General features: G+C 40.6%; 1 protein-coding gene across 4 annotated transcripts in view; it reads left to right on the forward strand.

The window, feature by feature from the left end:
• The window catches only part of pak5 (p21 protein (Cdc42/Rac)-activated kinase 5), a 66,350-nt gene that overhangs the window by 28,315 nt on the left and 19,803 nt on the right, over window positions 1–18,232 (forward strand). For 3 of the 4 annotated variants that reach the window (XM_063901405.1, XM_063901401.1, XM_063901403.1), the window contains exons 2-3: window positions 430–653; window positions 2,440–2,484. In XM_063901405.1, the coding sequence (XP_063757475.1) occupies window positions 450–653; window positions 2,440–2,484 (249 nt within the window). In that variant the 5' untranslated portion in view covers window positions 430–449. The remainder of the gene's footprint in view (window positions 1–429; window positions 654–2,439; window positions 2,485–18,232) is intronic. The other variant, XM_063901404.1, reaches the window with a different exon arrangement.

The following is an 18,232-nucleotide window of genomic DNA, read 5'->3' on the forward strand; positions in this document are numbered from 1 at the left end:
TGTGAACCAAATCTATACAAGTAACTTTAAATGAACACTTTTTATTGAGCTATTTCAGGATTGTTTGTCAACTCAAGCAGGTTTTAAATGTTACATTTTCATATGTATTTGTGTCTCTGTGTGTGTGGAACAGAATATATAATGCATGCCTTGTAAAAGTGTAAAATTGCACATTTGATAGTGCTGTGATGCACTACACACCCTTACTATCTGCTCATCCTGAAGTTGTGTGACACCTTCCGTATAGAGTTAGATTTAAATGAATGATTCAAAGTGCTAAATGCTAAATCTTGTATTGCCCTTCAAAATAGTAGGGAGTCTATTGACAACATTGCAGGCAATGCCATGGGTTTCATCTATGTATTTATTTAATTATAGACAATTATTTAGTCAGAATTTTAATATACAGCTGTCTTTTGTATTTTCCAGGTTTGCCAGGGTTTTCCAGCATGTTTGGGAAGAAGAAGAAACGGCTGGAGATCTCCGCTCCATCTAACTTTGAGCACCGGGTCCACACGGGCTTCGACCCGCGGGAGCAGAAGTTCACCGGGCTGCCGCAGCAATGGCAGAGCCTCCTGGCGGACACTGCAAACCGCCCTAAGCCCATGGTAGACCCTTCCTACATCACGCCTATCCAGCTGGCCCCGATGAAGGTAGAGCGTGAAAGGACAGAGGGCATCCAGTCTGAGCACTGGGGACATTTTGCTTTTACACCACTCTCGCCCATTCCCCTGTGCTCTCTGTCTTTATGAAATGTACCACTGTTCTTCTCTGTCTTTGCTTCTCCCTTTGTATAGCTACTGTATGTTTCACATCAATGTTGCTGTTTCTCACCCCTCCATCCTCCACCTGTTACACTCAGTTGTATTTCCTCTGAGGCAAAATAGATTATTCTCCAGTGCCATCTGGCCACTTTATGTAGTATATAAAGAATCATAGTCATATCATTATACATGCTTTAAACCTGCATTATGCAATTGTATGATATTAAATAGATAGTTCACCCCCTACACAATATGTTTCCCTTACCTGTATTTATCAGTCTAGATTGTTGAGGTGAGTCAGCGAGTTTTGGAGATCATTGTTGTACGACAAACCGCGGGGGCTTATATGAGTTCTGATTTGCATTTATTCTGTAAATCTTTTATCCTAGAAAGCACTTTGTGTTTTGGCTTAATAATAAAACAAGTAGGAGCAAATGTTAAACTGAATCACCACATTTTATTATCCAACTGAATTAGTTTAGCAGTCTTGTACGGTGCTTCTAGCCTGAGTTCATGTGGAGTACGACTGTCATTCCCCTGCACCACCTTACTATTCTAACTAGATAGATAGATATACACTTCATTTCTTTCAAATTGGGAAATATTTAGTTTACTATCAACACAAAGACAAAAAGATGTGCAAAAAAATGAATACCTGCATCTTTTTTGAATCACTTGAGATTAAATCATAGGCCAGAAAACATGACAGATTTGTTTAGGGACGCTCTACATTGTCCAGTTGTACAGAAACATGAATTCAATAGGATGCTCATATTTTCTTTGTTTGATGTACACAAAATGTTTACAACCACATTAGCCTTAAACCTTAGATAAACCCATAGATGTTCTGCCCCCTGCTGGGCATCAATTGCATAATGCAGCTTTAAAGACAATAGCTCATTTGACTTTTCAATTAGGCAATGTCACAGTCTCTGAAACCCTGACGCAGACTGATGTTTATTTCCACCCTACACACTGAATGTGCTTGCGTGTCTCCCCTTGTCTCTGAACCTTCTGAGTGTCTCCTCTGATGTGTTGTTGTTCATTGGTTCTTCTTAACATATCACATCGACACATTTGACCCACTGAAAACAGGGCTTTTTCTAGTTTTGGTCATTAACACACCAACATGTTAGATATAAATGCTCCTTAGTGTTTCTGTGCACCTCTCTCTGAGTTGTACCCGAACATATGAAGCCCTTCTCTTGCATACTGGAGGTTGTTTTATGCCTCATGGGTCTTCACACTGCTCAACTTGTGGTGTTTTATTATCGTCCATTGTGCTGTCTGTGGTCCCATCATACTGCATGTGTGACCCACTGCCCTTCAGCTTTCAAATCTGCAAACCGTTTCTGTGTGTGTTACAACACCTGCTACACCTTTTTTGCCCACCCCACTTGTCAATTCTAAATTGATTTCTATTTTCTATAAGTTGACATAAAGCACTGCAGCACTTGGTTGCATTTGACTAAATCTAAAGACTAAAAGCACCATTGTGAGCATATGAATCATCACTTATTAATAAATCTCTGAGGAACCACTTACAGGTGCTGCTGACAGGAAAACACTTGATCAGACATCCATATAAGTCCTGTAAGAGAGAACAGCAATATGCCACAGGAGATATCTCTGAAGAGGGGGAAACAAGAAAATAATTCTCTTGCTCTCTTCACAGATATCTCCCAAGAAAGTCCGGTCATCCGAAACGCCGTTGCCCAAAGTATGACTTCCTCTTCCCTTCTGTTTTAAACCCCCTCACTGTTTTTTTGGTTGTTTTTGGTCGCTCTCACAATGTTTCCACTGTTTTGTTTCCACATCTCTCCTCTGCTGCCTGCTGCCATGCATTCAGGTGGAGGTGGTGTGTCAGCAGGAGCAGGGAGAGTGACTCCACACATGACATAACTACATCGCTCTGCCAAAGTCTTTTCTTAGGCCTCATCTCCTCCACTCTCCCTGTGGTCCATGTGCATGAGCCTCCCAGAAATGACTAGAGTAACTGTAGTGGCATGTTCCCTTCTCTCTCCTCATGCCGCGGAGCGTCATTGATAATGATGATGATGATAATCATGATGATGATGATGATTCGTGCTGAGATGTGAAGTGCATGTTGCCATGACAGCTGATTCTGCTCTGCTGTAGGCCACCAGTCTTTAGGAAGTAGGTCAGAAAGGGTTTGCATGTGTTAGGAGAACCCTTTCTACGATCCAACCGTTGATCTGACCCAAACCAGCTTTCCTCTCCTCTCCTCTTCTCTCCTATTCTCTTGTGTCCTCTCCTCTTCTCTGGTGTCCTCTCCTTTCCTCCCTGTCCTCTCCTCCCTTATTTTCTTGTTTCTCCTCTCCTATTCTCTCTATACTTATCAAATATATTAAACATGATGTAGTCTCTTAGCTATAAAAACATGATTTGGTCTGGATGATTTAAAAGCTTAACATTTGTTCTGATAAAAAAGAGCATCTATCAATTTTTGATATACTTACATCTGCATTGGAATCTTTGTAGGGGAAAAACATAATTTAATAATCACCAAAGCATTTACTTAGCACAAAACAGTTCACTTACAGTAAGTCATGTTTTGAGAGACCATGCTTCTTTCAATCTTGCAGTTTCTGAGTTCTCGGAAAAGTTACAAGGTGCTTGCCAACAGTTTTTGATCAACAGTCTTAAACAGGACATGCCAATATCTGTTTTATGTTGTTATAGCTTAATATAAAAAGGAATAATAGCTGAGGCGGTGGATGATAAAACGGTTTTCATGTGTCTCCTCCAAAGTCATTGCAACAGAACCAAATTTCAGGAGTTAATTGTATTAAACCTGGTCAGTATAAGCGTCGAAACTCAGTGAGAATCTTTAAAACACAAGAAAAACCAACAATTGAACTTAAAAACGGACAGACATATGATCTCCAGCCTGGATTGAATTCACTGATCAGCTCATTTACAGTTGAAATGACCGATACTCCCCCATAGGAAAGAAACAAGTCCCATCTGAATGGAGCTTGAAGCCTGTGAGAGTAATAAAAAGGCTGATCACAGACCACTGTAGGAACAGGTTTGATGCTATTTAGACACCACTCTCACGGGTGTGCATTCGTGTATACGTCTTGTGATTCCAAAGTTAGTGACAGCTATTCAGGCCTTGCCTCCAGGACAAACCAGTCTCTTGATAATAATATTTTCTATTGATTATTATAGGTATTTAGTTGCTTCTGTGTAATGCAATGTGTACATGCAAGTATGTGTGTCAGTGTGTGTTGTGTGTGTGTTTGTCACTCTGACTTCCAAGGTGGGCCCGGGTATTTATAGTCTCACCCATGGCCTGATATCCTTCTCCTCTGGTTGCCCTGACACTTGATTGATACAAGGCTTCCTGTGTTTGGCAGACTCCCCCAGTCTACTGTTTGTGTGTGTGTGTGTGTGTGTGTGTGTGTGTGTGTGTGTGTGTGTGTGTGTGTGTGTGTGTGTGTGTGTGTGTGTGTGTGTGTGTGTGTGTGTGTGTGTGTGTGTGTGTGTGTGTGTGTGTGTGTGTGTGTGTGTGTGTGTGTGTGTGTGTGTGTGTGTGTGTGTGTGTGTGTGTGTGTGTGCGCGCGCTTCATCCACGCCCACACCAGGTGAGCATGAATGAACAGTCTCCAGTTTGCCAGATCTCCAGTGCTGTCCTCACTAACAGCGCAGAGGGACAGTGAAAAGTTCAACATGGCGTGCATGTGCTTCTTTGTCTTTCTGCGTGCGTGAACATATATTATAGTGCGTGCATGTAGAGCTGTTAGAGGGGTGGAGGCGGTCATGATGCCGAAATAAGTACTACCCCTGCCCTGTGGCTTGCACGCTCATCGTTTATTCACAATGCTTGTAGCCTTGTTGTCAGACTGCTCATCTCAGCTGAGCATTAGTATTGCTTAAAGCCTTGGCTCTCATCTCTTCTCTCCCGTCCTCCTCCCCCATCAGCCCTCAGCACACATGCTAATCCAGAAGTATAGGCTAACACCATTCCCTAACAGCGTTTCCATGTTTTAAACATCGTGCTCCTAAAGCTTCTGCAGTCTGACAATTTGAAGAGTGTAGTGGTGCATGAGTAAGCGCGCCGTAAATACCTCTGTGCAATTCATTTATGTGTTGCGTTTTTGTTTTGATGTTGACTTGGATGGCTCAAGTGTTCATGGGAAAGGGTGTTGTTTGACTCAAGGTTGCATGTGTGCTAATGTGTTGCCATCATTAGCAGCAGGGGCAGTGCTGAGGCTATTATTAATGGCAGTCTCATGTTACACCTTGACGTTGACACCCTCAAATTGCCGGCTCCTATGGAGGCGAGGAGGTAATTCACCATGATGCTGTATATTTTTGTAGATGGGTATGGATGTGTTTGTTGTGCGTGTGAGTGCTTGGCCCTGCTAATGCAATCTCCCTGTTCCTATTTTCTCAACCGTGGGCCAGAATTGAATGAATGAAGAAACAGAATGACCTGTGCAGGAAAAATGAAACGTGTAAAAGCAAATAAGTTAGTTGGGGCACTTTCTTCTTTAAGTGGCTGTGTTTTCTTCTGCTTCAGTTACACAATTTGCTATCTCAGTTTAGAGGACACAGCTTTCATCTGCTTAAGTCATTTGCATTACTTTGCTTTTGTGGGTGGCTTTTGGAAGGTGCAGAGAAACTTACAATGTGTTCAACAAAAGAACAACATTTATTTCCTTCAGATGTAAAGGCAAGGCTGTTTTTATTTATGGAGCACGTAGGATCAAGGTGCTGCATGGAGGATTAAATAAAACACAATACAAAATACAGTTTAAAAGAGAAAGATATTTAAAGCAATAAAATAATAATAATAATAACAAATGGAAAAAAAGGGGATTTGTTTCTGAATGTATTTAGTTCACCACTAATTATTATAATTAGTTTTTCAGTTTGGATTTGAAATCTGAAATGTTTTCAGCCATTCCTCTTGGGCAGGTTAGTTCCAGCTCTGTATATTGACAAAAAAATGTTTAAAAGTTTAGATTTAGCCCTGGGCTCTACTAGCAGTCTGCTCCCGAGTGATCTGAAAGGTTATTTTGCTCGAGCATGTCAGTCATATATTTACAGGCAACTCCCTGTAGACATTTATAAATAAGTAATAGAACTTTAAGATCTTACCGTGTGGCTTACCGGCAACCATTGTAGAAAAAAAAATGTTCTTCATGATTGTATAGCTATAAAACTCTGACAATCAAATTGTGACAAAAGAAAGAAGTAGGAAGATGTGCCTGCAGTGAATTAATAACTACATTGGTCATAATTTAATTTTATTAAGTTTATATCCTTTGTCAGGATAATGTCAGACAGCGGCAGCTTTTGACAGTTCACTCAAAAAAAGGAAATACTGAGTTTAGACGTAACAAGGAGTCTATTGAGTAATAACCGGCAGTTTAACCCATGTATATATTTTTTTGTCAGTGTGCAACAGAAAGACTAAAAAAATTATGCTAAATGAGAAATTTCATTCACTTTTACCCCATAGCATGTTTTATTCAAAAGCAATTTAAATTCTTTGTCTTGATTCTGTGGTTATCAAACAGCCCTCAGGGCATGGACATCAACATCAGTAAGCCAGTTCGAGGGAAAAGGGAAGAAACAGCTTATACAAATGTTAAGAAAACCCCATTATGATTCTTGAGGCAAACTTAAATCTTACTCCTCTTAAGTCTAGATGGTTGTAGAAGAGAGATGTTCACGCTCAAATATAATTAGTGAACCTTGGGATCACAGGATTAATATATCCGCATCATGTTTTAAAGTTGGATATTTCTCTTTTATACGCCGCTGACAACTTTAAATATCATCCTTCCCAACCTGGATGATGATAAAGTCCCCCCTCCCTACTATCTAAATTCCTCTTCTTATCCGTCATCTATTTGGCATAAAATACAGCAGGAGAACTGACTTCAACTTTTCTAAATAAATGAACATTAAAGAGCTCTGTATTGCCACTAACGTAGTTGAATTATCTAGTGTGGTTTTGGAATAATATACATTTCTGTTTCAAGCCATGTGTTTGAGAATTTAATGTGATAGTTCTGTAGTTTAATGGTTTGAGCTTATCCACATGTTTCTTCATAAATGAATCAGATAAGGGACAGTGAGGAACAGAGACATTTGATGGCAGCTGCCTGAGACAAATTGAGACATATGAGATTAAGATTATGATACAGGGTATGGATACAGGCAAATTAAAGCTGACTTTAGATTATATCTTTAGAGTAACATTTTAGATAGTTTTCTGATTTGTATTGAAGGTTAGGAAAAATGGCATTTAGTTAAATGGATAAATACATCTGTGTTAAGTGTTGCTGCTGCAGGAAGGGATGTGGTGACTGAGAGACTATCTATGCATGTACTTTGGTTAAAAGCCAGTGGAAGTGCATATAAATCATATTTTTCTACAATGTAATTTACTGTGAAACAGATCAGAATCCTCCCTTGGACACATTTAGAAACATTAAACGTGATGAGAAGGACATTTCAGGAGTTATTATGCAATGAAGATGTACTTCCTCCCTCCAGCCTAACCTGTCCTACTCTTCTTCTGTTTGTGATTTCATGCATTTCCCAAAATGACTCCTGACAACCTCCAGAGTACAGTACAGGCCTAAAACTTTGTGCATTCGGCTGTGGGTTATATGTGCTGTAGGTAGTGTAGGTGGAGAGCGCACGCTGATATTTTTGGCTTGCTGAACATCTCTGTGCTGTCAAACCATTATAGCTGCACTGGAAATATCCCATCCACATTGGAAGAAATAATGCAACGAAATGTGCCCAGAAATGTGAGCCACACAGCCAGTAGCTGTTATTTAGGAATGTCTAATGTAGATTTAGAGTTTGTGTTTGTTTGAAGGACAGCACACGATTGCAGATTTACAATTGCTTGAGTTGCCGCTTTGTTGGAACCAAACTGACAGTTTCATGTTAATATGAAACTGTTTCCAATTATTAACTGCTTCAAAATCCTTTTCCTAAGGTGATAACTATTGGACATGGTCCGTTTCTGTTGGTGAGCCTTTATGAATATGTACAGCATATTTTAAGGACAAATTAACATGTCTGTGCTACCTACAGTACAACTTAGTCACTGTTTCTGTGCCTTCTTTTTTGTTGTTTTGTATCTCTTTTTATTTATTTAATTTTCTTGCCTCTAGCAAAAAGCTATTATTCCATACGGAAAATATATTTTAAGGTTGAGGTCTCTTCTTTTTTAGGGATTGCTAACAGTACTTTTATTTTTTTAGTTTTTATTTACTTTCGAGTATGGAGAAGGAGGTTATGAATAAATAGGGGATAACAAAAGTTTTGTTTCAGTGACTTTAAGGACACGTTTTTTTCACATTTTGTCATTGAGCTTTTAGTCCATGTCAGACATAGCACACACTGTGTGTGTGTGTGTGTGTGTGTGTGTGTGTGTGTGTGTGTGTGTGTGTGTGTGTGTGTGAGTGTGTGAGCGCGAGACAAAGGAATGGAGGGCACCGTGAGAGCGTAGAAGGCTTGCGACAATGGGCATGACACGCAGGGTGATAACTTGTGAAGCGCCGCTGTGAATGTCAGTGGGTCAGTGATAGCAGCCGCCCACCTTCCCCCACTGGTCCTGTGGCAGGAGGAAATTCGATCATTGGGTCCCTCAGAGGGTCGCTGCAGTGGGTGCAGAGGGTCCACACTCTTCCAGACACTAAGGGGCTGAATGCAGCTGCTGCCGGACAGATTGACTTGTTATGGCGGGAGGGCGAGGAGCTGCTGAGATCAGGGTCCGGGGCGAACAGGAGGGAGACGGGGAGTCTGAGGCAGCTGAGGCCGGAGCAGAGGCAGCTGCTTGGAGCGGTGCAGACTGAGGAGGTGGTGGTGTTTAAACCCCAGACACAGACGATTCATAAACAGTCACAGGTGGGGTGTTTGACTGTTTCTGTTTCTGGTTGGCTAAGACTGCATGCTGGAATGCTGGATATGCAGATTTGTCTGTGCAACAGGTCGCCGCTCTCACTGCCAGCAGTTTCCCAGCACTAAGTGTATACATATTCCAAACAGTGATGGTGCAGGTAGAACGGTAGCTGCTCCATTAAGCATTTATTCCATCTTTTTGTGCTGACATTACAGAGATCTAATGTTTAAAGGGTCAAATATTTGACAGTTTCTATTTGTGTTACATTCTCAACACCGAAGTGTGACAAGCCATAAATTATAGCATTGCAGAGTGGAGGTGGTTTTCTCATGTTTCTGGAGAGAGGGCATGTTTGTGCTCTAAGCATGAGCATGGGTTATTTTGGTAGCTTTGCTGGGTTTGCTGTATGTATTCGTATGGAAGCAGAGAGAGATAGTGTTTCTGATTGAACAGGGTCACCCAGTCCTTGCTTCAGGGGCATAAATGCAAACCTCTGTCTTTATTTGATAGGGAGAACTGGCTATTACTGTTCTTACATGTGCAACCAGCTAGCTGCTAATTTGAGGAGGTGTTTTATTGCAGTGTGTATTAACGATACTGGGAGAGCTCCAAGGCAGAGGAGTGTCCAGACTGAGAATTAATGAGGTCTAGACAAGTGCTTGGATTTGGAGCAGGTCCAGAATCTCTAACTTTGTTTTACCAGTTATCCCAAGGGCTTGTGATTTTACATTAGATCATTTATTTCCTCCAAAACTGCCCCTTGTGCTCTAGCCTGTCTTCCACAATGACTGTTGCTTTCATTCATCTTCGTAATGGACAGAAAATAAAGTTGAAAGCTAGTGATCGATACGCCTTTAATTTCAAGTCTGATTTGAATTTGACTCAATATGTATTACACTCCATCTTACATCGATTTAGGGTTAAATTGGTCAAAGCAGCGTGAAGGAAAAGAACTCCTGATGTATGCGTGTCTGCGCAGGCAGTGCACCCTCATGCACACACAAACAGATAGAGAGAGCATCTGTCTTTCTTGGCACTGAGCTGAAGTGGATGGCATTGATTTAGACCTCTCTCATTCCTTCCTCCACTCTGCTCCTCCTCCCTCCTCGCTTTCTTACTTTGTCTTCTATCGCGTCTGCCATTCACAGTCACACTGCAAATCACCTCTCACGGAGGCTCCAGAGCTGCAGTCAGCGGGGGAATTTTGGCTTTCAGTAACGCGCGTCGTACTTTGCCAGGGCAGCTCAAAATGTCCTGGCTAACAACCATCCTTCAGTGTCTGAATGTGGGTTTTTTTGCAAGGACATTTAGGCTGTGAATTTTAAATAGGGAAGGATTGTTGCAGGAAAAACTGATTTGAGATGTAAGGTGTCAGACTTTAAAGGCTGCGGGCTTGTAAAGGATTAGAAGTGCTTTCCAATGTCTTGACGAGAAACTGTGGGGTGACTTTTCAAAATCCTGATCTTCCTGAACACTTAAATACTTTGTGTCCTGTGGAGTTTGTATTTAGTGTTCTCTTTTTCTTCTGATGTGGATATTCACGTAGTATTAAAGCAAAACACAGACTTTGAAAATCAGTGTCGTCACAGCTGACAAGCTAGTGTCCTTTAAATTAAACAACATGGTGAATTTAGAAATCATTATCATTCTTTGTTTCTAAATCAGCAGATAATATTTCACTCTGGGTTGGAGGGTTTTAATGGTTGGACCTGCAGTATCCTCATGTGGTCACATAGAAAACTACAACTCACATTGCAATCATTCTCTTCCTTTATCTCCGTGGAAGAATGTTGAATGAAAATCACTTTCTGATCCATCAATCAGCATTTCAGAGCAAGATAAAGGTGAACATCATTTTAACATTATTTTCCTCACCCTAAGCCTCATCTGTGCTGGTATAGATCTAACAGGCCTATTAACAATAAACAAGAGATCTCATATGTTTCTCATGCTTAAAAGATTAATTGGATTGATTTGTTTTTTATTATTTTAAAATGACAAGATTGAAAGCTTTATTGTTTTCTGTAACCACACATACTTTTCTATTTTCATGAAACGGGATCAAACATGCTATAGAAATATAAGCTAACTCTAAGCTAACACCCAGTTAATATTTTGATGCTTATATTGCAGGACCTTTACTGTTCAGTTGTTTCTCCACATACAGTACAATATTAAGCTGTAATATAGCATCTAGAAGCCATGCTAGCAGCTCTGTTTTGAGCCATGGTGGTGCTTTGAGCTGAATGCTAACGCTAGCATGCTAACATGCTCACAATGGGAATTCTAACATGCTGATGTTTTGCAGCTAAAATGTTTACCATGTTTTAGCTTGGCTTGTTGTCAGCACATACAGTAGTAACCTTCACATTCATAATATAAAATGCATTGGATAGCAATGATTTGATAGATGCCTTGACTGTTGCAAATGTAGCATATAGGAAAAAGGACTGTGTGTTTGTGAGAGGGATTAAAGTGGCAGTATTTGAAAATAAATAAGGGGGGTAAATCCATCAGGAGAGTGATATAATGACTGGAAAAAGGAGTGGAAAGTGAGGGGGGAATAAGGATGAAAGGGGTGGAGATGTGATGTAGAGGCCTAGGATACAACTGACTGACTGGGCTAGGATTAATGAGCGCCGGTGTGTAATTAATCTAAAGCGGGCAGCTGTCTGTTTATCTGTCTCAGAGTTGACAAGAAGATAACTGAGGGACATCTAATTGATCCCCTCCTCCTCTTGTTGCTCCCTGTCTCCGCTCCTCCTTTAGATCAGAAAGTTTCCTTCACAGTGACAGACTCACTTGGAAACTCCCAGAGAAGGAAATCACATAATTGATCACACTGGCACAGAAACAGCTTTACTCAGTGGCGGCTGGTGGAGTTTCTCCAGGGGGGGCTATAACTCCAAAATGTATTAAAAAAAAGCATGCATACATGTACTAAGGTATCAAACGAGTATATTTACATAAATGAAAACAACAAAAACAACATTATAGATAGATAGATAGATAGAAGTGCAAAGAGAAACAAGTGCGATATATAGAGTATGTACAGTATATGCAGTTAAGAGTGATTATGTAAAGATAAGGGCAGTCTAAAGAGGTGGGAATAATTGGCATAGTATAAACAGATGTAGTATGAACAAATATACAGATGTGCTATATTACTATACAGAGGGCCAATATACATATATAATAAATATCTATCTATCTATCTCTATATCTATCTCTATATCTATCTCTAGATATATCTCTATATTTAAATAATATATATCATATATAACATGGACAATACACATACTTTATGACAGAAGGCTGTGACGTCAGCCCCGCCGCCAAATCCAGCTGCATTCAGCTCGGGGCAGGAGAGGTGCGCCCCAACATCGTCCTATCTCTTGTATTGAAGAGGAGCTACTGCGCATGTACAACTTTTAACGAGAGTCTATGGGCAAAGATTCCTGCGCCCCAGGGCGGAAATACGTCACCAATCAGACAATGTCAACGAACGAAACAACTTTACTCATCATTAACTATGAAATATTTATCTTGCACATCTAAAAAAATATATACATATATTTCAAAATATTTTTATTTTATTATTTCATTTTTATTTCATTTTGTTATGTCTTATTCAAGGAAATGTGGTGAGAGGTGAGTGGTGGGGCGGCGCCCTAGCGCCCTCTATTGGCCAGCCGCCACTGGCTTTACTTATTCATTTTAATAATACGGTTATATTTATAGGAGTTTGTTGCCAGCTATGTATCTAGATCAGCTTAAATATGCCAGTGCTTGGAGGGATGGAAAAAAAGAATGCTGTCCAGTCCAGGCTTTGCACAGCTAATATGCTTAAGGTCGGGGATTTGGTCCAACTGTATGTTTGTAATTCATTATGCTCTGCCACTAATCCATTTTGCTGGAAATCATCCCTCATTTCACGCATTGCACCCTCTGTGACTCCTGGAGCTTGTAGCTGAGGCTCTCCCCAGCTGATGTCAGAGGTCACTGGGTCACTCCGGTCTGAGATGCCGGCTGGGGAGCTGTGGGGGTCGGAGGCACATCGTCTAAGGAGGAAAACATAACCGGGCTCCCTTGTCTGCCTTTAGCAGCATAATACACTAAACAGTCACTGTTACATTAATCCCATAAACACCACCAGAGGCTGCTTCTGTGTAAAAAGTGTAAACAATCAACAAAAAATGGAATCCCTACCCTGTAGAAATATGTTACTGAGATATAAATAGGATGTTTAGGTACAGTACTTTAGTTACAGCATTAATTTGGTTCTGACGACTTTAAATATTCTAATGTCTTCCTTTGACCCCTCACGTTAAATTTGGAGTTAGAAACTGTTCAGACTTTCAATAGTTTTCAATAGGCCTCAGTAAGAGGGAGGAATAGACACTACTACTATGTCTATACTGTATCAATGACATTTGTGTCCAGATGAAACACCCAACAAACCGACTTTAAGAAGTGTTGTGTAAGAACAAGCTAAACGTTACTCCTATTGATCCGTAATTTTAAAGATAAGTTCATCATTTTACTTGTTTTGTCAGACAAAGGCTGTTATACGTACCTTCCCCTTATTCTTCTATGCATACAGCCATGTAAGACATTTGCTCAAAATCAGATTTATCAGAATCATCCACAAGTCAACTGTCCTTTCATTATAATGTATTGCATAATGTTATCTAACTATTTATTGAACCCTTCAGTGAGCCTCTCCTTTGCACGTTGAGACGATGGTATACTGTAACTAACAGGCAGCAGGATGGCCTGAGGAAACAGGTCGGCTCACAGCCCATTATTCATGAAATGCTAAAATATCCTCTCGTTGAATAATCTTGTTCATGTTTGCTGGGACCTCAACTGTAGCTCCGCTAATAACGTGTCAAGAAAACAGCGTCGGTGTTTTGTGACATCCTCAGCTAAGTAATACAGGTGGGTCAAGCTGTCAGCTTGCGTACTGATCTGAGGTCACATACGATTGGGTTTGCGGTCGGGATTAGTCCTTCTGATTATTAACGGAGATCTTAGATGTGTGCCTCAGGGAATCCTATTACCAGAAGCCTCACTAAACTTTGGCTCCCTAATCTGTGAAATTAACATCCACATCACTTAAATTCATGATTATTTAATTCACAATGAATGTGCTGGTTAAGATGTGAAGTACTTAGTCTGACCAGCAGAGAGCAGTAGAGCACAGGACACGTCCTGCTTCTCCCTCATGACTGCACTCAACACACGGCTGTCCAGGGAATAATGGTCTGCCTCATTTTTTGACAATCCTTAGAAGTAATTAGTTTGATTATTACTTGAGGCAAAGTTACATTTCCCCTGGATTTATGATGATCCAAAAACTGGTAATAATAAATATTTTTCCTACTTTCAATATGTCCAAAATCATTTTGACCCAAAAAATAAATGTACACATTTTTTTGTTATATGTGTCGCCAAAGCCTAAAATATCTTACTAGCTCATTTGGTAATATATTAATATGTTTAAGAGCTAATTCCTCTGTGCCATACAACTCTAAATGATTGAAACAAGTTAGTTCACCATACCTTAAGACTGGCCAACATATCATTCAATTCCATAAACAAGGGCACTGTCGTGTGTTTACGCCGTGGCATAAAAACTAGCACACCCTATCTGTTTTATTCCCAAGCAGAAGATAGTCCCCAGCAAATGAACCATTTACTCATGTTTAATTGTTTTGTTTTAATCTCCAGTGCCCAGTTGTTTCAGGACAATGATGAACCTTAAAAAACACATGTATTGCTGAGCAACATTTTTAGATTTCCTGTAGCAACCAATCCGGACAGGAAAGTCAGACAACACGTTGTTGGTTTTGGTCTTTTGGTGTGATTTGATGACAACGAGAAACATGGCATCAGCATTAACCTTATCATTTTAATGTCCCATCACTGTGTTACTAAGCATGCTATGTTAGCATGCCAAAATAATTCAATATACTTCAATCATCCAATCCACCAAACATCATCAAACAAGACTCAATCAGCAAAAAAAAGCTGTTCGGCATGTTCCTCTCAAATGTGGCACCATTTGAAAGGGAAATAAACAGGCTCTCCAACGGTATGAGATTGATTGCCAAGAAGCATTGTAATAACAAAGAAATAATCTGCCAAACACACATTTCCTTACTTTTTGTGCATAGTAGTGGCAAGTGGAACATAATTTCATCTTTAGCCGTTTGTTGCTTTTACCACTTCTTTCAACAAGAGGGAGCTAGAGGATAAAACAACGTGAGCTTGTCTTGCTGCTCAACTGAATCTGTGAGATCATCTTTTTAAATCCACGCACTGTTTTAAGCCATTGTCTTATATAGTATGACCATTAAAGTGGAGATTAAAGTTGCTACACACCTTTTTTACACTGAGAGAATAATAGGTGTTGTTTTTTATCGATATATCCCCTCTTTTTTTATGCATGCAGTTGATTAATCAGCACCTGCAGGTCATGTTTTGGCCCTCAGTGAGACACTCGGAGGCGAGTTTTCAGTAGCCCGTTTGTCTGATGTTGTCAAGGGCTCTTGTATATTATCTTTCTCAGCCTGCCGTAAATAAGCTTCTGTGTAGGAACTGGTCACCGATGCAGGAGGATGCTGCACTCCAGGAGCAGCGGTGGCGGCTGTAGTAGCAGAAGTGTGTGACCATGTTCGGGTGTGCAAAAAATATACCCACGCGTGCTTTTTATCTGCAGTGTAAGTCGTGACAGAAATATTCACAGGGTAGAGATGCTGCCAGGGATTATACACAGAGAGGGAGAGAGAATGATGCGATGTGATTGGAGGAATACACGTTCTTCTGTTGTGAGACATGTACAATAGTATAGTACAACATGACAGCTTACCAAAAAAACATTGTTTCTATTTGGTCGTGTTCTGGCAGGACCGGGAGTAGAGAGTGGGTGTGTTGAGTAGGCCATATTGTGCTGTGTGTGTGTGTGTGTGTGTGTGTGTGTGTGTGTGTGTGTGTGTGTGTGTGTGTGTGTGTGTGTGTGTGTGTGTGTGTCTGTGTGTCTGTGTGGCAGAGAGAGAGAGTGGGGGTGTGGTAGTTGATGACTGTGACTGAAGACTCACGACTGGGAGGAGTTACACATCTGCCATTTTTGTCGTGCATGTATGTATTTCCTTAAATCTGTCAGGCTACGCACTGTATCTGTCTCTGTGTGTACAACATATTTAAATCAAAAAAACTACTGGATCAAACATTAGACCAGGGTTGATTATTTTTTATTTTGGGGGATTCAGCTGAAAAAATAAAGCAACAACTATTTTCATTTCAGCAAAAAAAAGGCAAACATATGCACAATTTAAATGAATTATAATTTTATAATTATATTTGGGTTTTGCACAGAAGTTGTAGTTTGAAGCACAGATTATTAAACAAATTAATCAATAATACAAATATGTTTAATTTGGAGCCTTAGTTTTGACCCTCATCTTTAGACAAATAGGTATTAGGACAATAATATAATGCTATACATCACAGTCAACAGACTATTATTTATTATTTATATCTATTTCATTCAAAACGTTTTATTGCGTGACGCTTTACATATACATGTTAACATAAAACAAACGCACAACATTAATTACACATTACATTTAAAGAAAAATTACTTCATTGCGTGCCTCCCTTTGTGTGTGGAATCAGGAAACTGTTTTACCGTAGTGAAAATGTTGTTTTTAGAAGCATAAATGCCCAAAACATATCATTTTAAGTGGAATGTTTTCCTGGACACAAACATATTTTTAATACATTTTGACTTTAAACTTTGGAAAGGAAAAAATGTATTACTAATGACATTAATGTAGCCTGTTAATGCGACTCTTTATCTGCAACTGTGCACAAATTCTGTGCTTCTAAATTGAGTTCTGTATCAAAGCATATGGCTGTCCAAAATCTTAAAAACTTCTAGAATTAAGGGATTTAATTAAAATGTGGATAAGTTGTATCATTTCTGGCAGATTCCTCACCAAAGAGCAATTTCAGCTTCATACTCAAATGAAACAGCAGAATAGAGGAGCCATGCAGCAGAGAAGCAGATCTGCTCCTCCTCCTCCAACCCCAGCCTCTCAGCCGTCCCGGGACCCTGCTGGCCAGTGAAGCGCAGCCTCCATACCAGGGTTCTAGCTAGGAGTCACTGGAAGGGCAAGCTCATTAATTATCTCTCCCTCTCTTCCTCCCTCCGTCCTCCCATCACACCCTCCCTTCATTACCAGCAAGGTTAATCCCCCCTTATCTCCCAATGAGCCTCATTTTTCATGGCTCCCTTTCGACGACACTTCCTCTCTCTCTTCCGTCGTCACCCCTTCTCCATCCCGTGCTATCTGTGATTCCTCCTTCTCTTCTTTCCCAGCTGCTGAGTTTTTTCTTCTGCTGTCATTTGCATATATCCAACCTATTTTTATTGTCACTTCTACATATACTCTCCATTTCATTTTTCTTCCCATAGAGGATCTTCCCATTTCTGTCTCCTCTCCTCTCCTCTCCTCTCCTCTCCTCTCCTCTCCTCTCCTCTCCACTCCTCTCTCCTGTGCTTACCTTGAACATGCCGTAGTGAGTGGAGAGAGTAGATCTATTACAGCTTATCACTAAAGGACAGGCCAACACGGAACGCCGGTGAAATATGGCTCCTGTCACAGTCGCCGCTGAACACGACCCATGCACAGGGCTCGCGGAGCTGTAAGGACAGGGGGAAGATGGGAGGGTGCGGGGTACAAGAGCCAGTATCAGCCCCCTAATTCAAATTAATGGAAAGATTTTCAGGCTTGATGCCGAACGTTTGACAGTGATTTGGCACACAATTAACCTTGTCTCCCTGTCCCCTCTGTACTCTCATCCCCTCTTCGGTTTCATTTGCCGCCTTCTCTTTCCCACTCTCTCCCTCCCCTTTACCTGTCACGCTCCTTGACACAGTCTTATTGATTATGAACTAAATGGAGAAGATTATGTTTTATTAGATAACTGACACTCCCGACTGTTGTGTGCCAATTGAATTAGCTGGGAATCACTGACATCCACGTATCGTAACATGATGTGACTAAGCATCATTTTAGGTTTAACACAAACCATTCACAAGTTCATATCACTGTTCAGATGACGTGTGAGGATCATTCTCATGACAATAACAGCAGCAATGATTGTTTGTAGCAGTTTTGTACCCATCGGAACAACATTATTGTGGCATGAGCATTATTTCTGTAAGAAAAATGTACTTTTGTCATTAATGTGTGACTTGCGAGCTTGTGACTATGCACTGCGACATCCGTCGAAGGCATGATAGATTTTCACTCACCGACCTGTTTAAAAGACCATCCGTCCTGCAGCCACCGCCTCTCAGCTAGACTTCACTCGCAGCGTTTATAGGCCATTTCACCTTGGGTTCCAGCAGGTCATGGAACCAAACAGCCTATAGCTTAACAGGGGACAGGAACTGGAGTGGTGAAGAGGGAGAAAGGAGAGATGATATATGAAACAGTATTATTTGGATAAAGCGGTTAGTCCAGTTCATGTCGTGTTTGAACTAGAATTTTGGCCA

This window comes from Eleginops maclovinus, chromosome 15, assembly GCF_036324505.1.
Source record: "Eleginops maclovinus isolate JMC-PN-2008 ecotype Puerto Natales chromosome 15, JC_Emac_rtc_rv5, whole genome shotgun sequence".
NCBI classification, from domain to species: domain Eukaryota; kingdom Metazoa; phylum Chordata; class Actinopteri; order Perciformes; family Eleginopidae; genus Eleginops; species Eleginops maclovinus.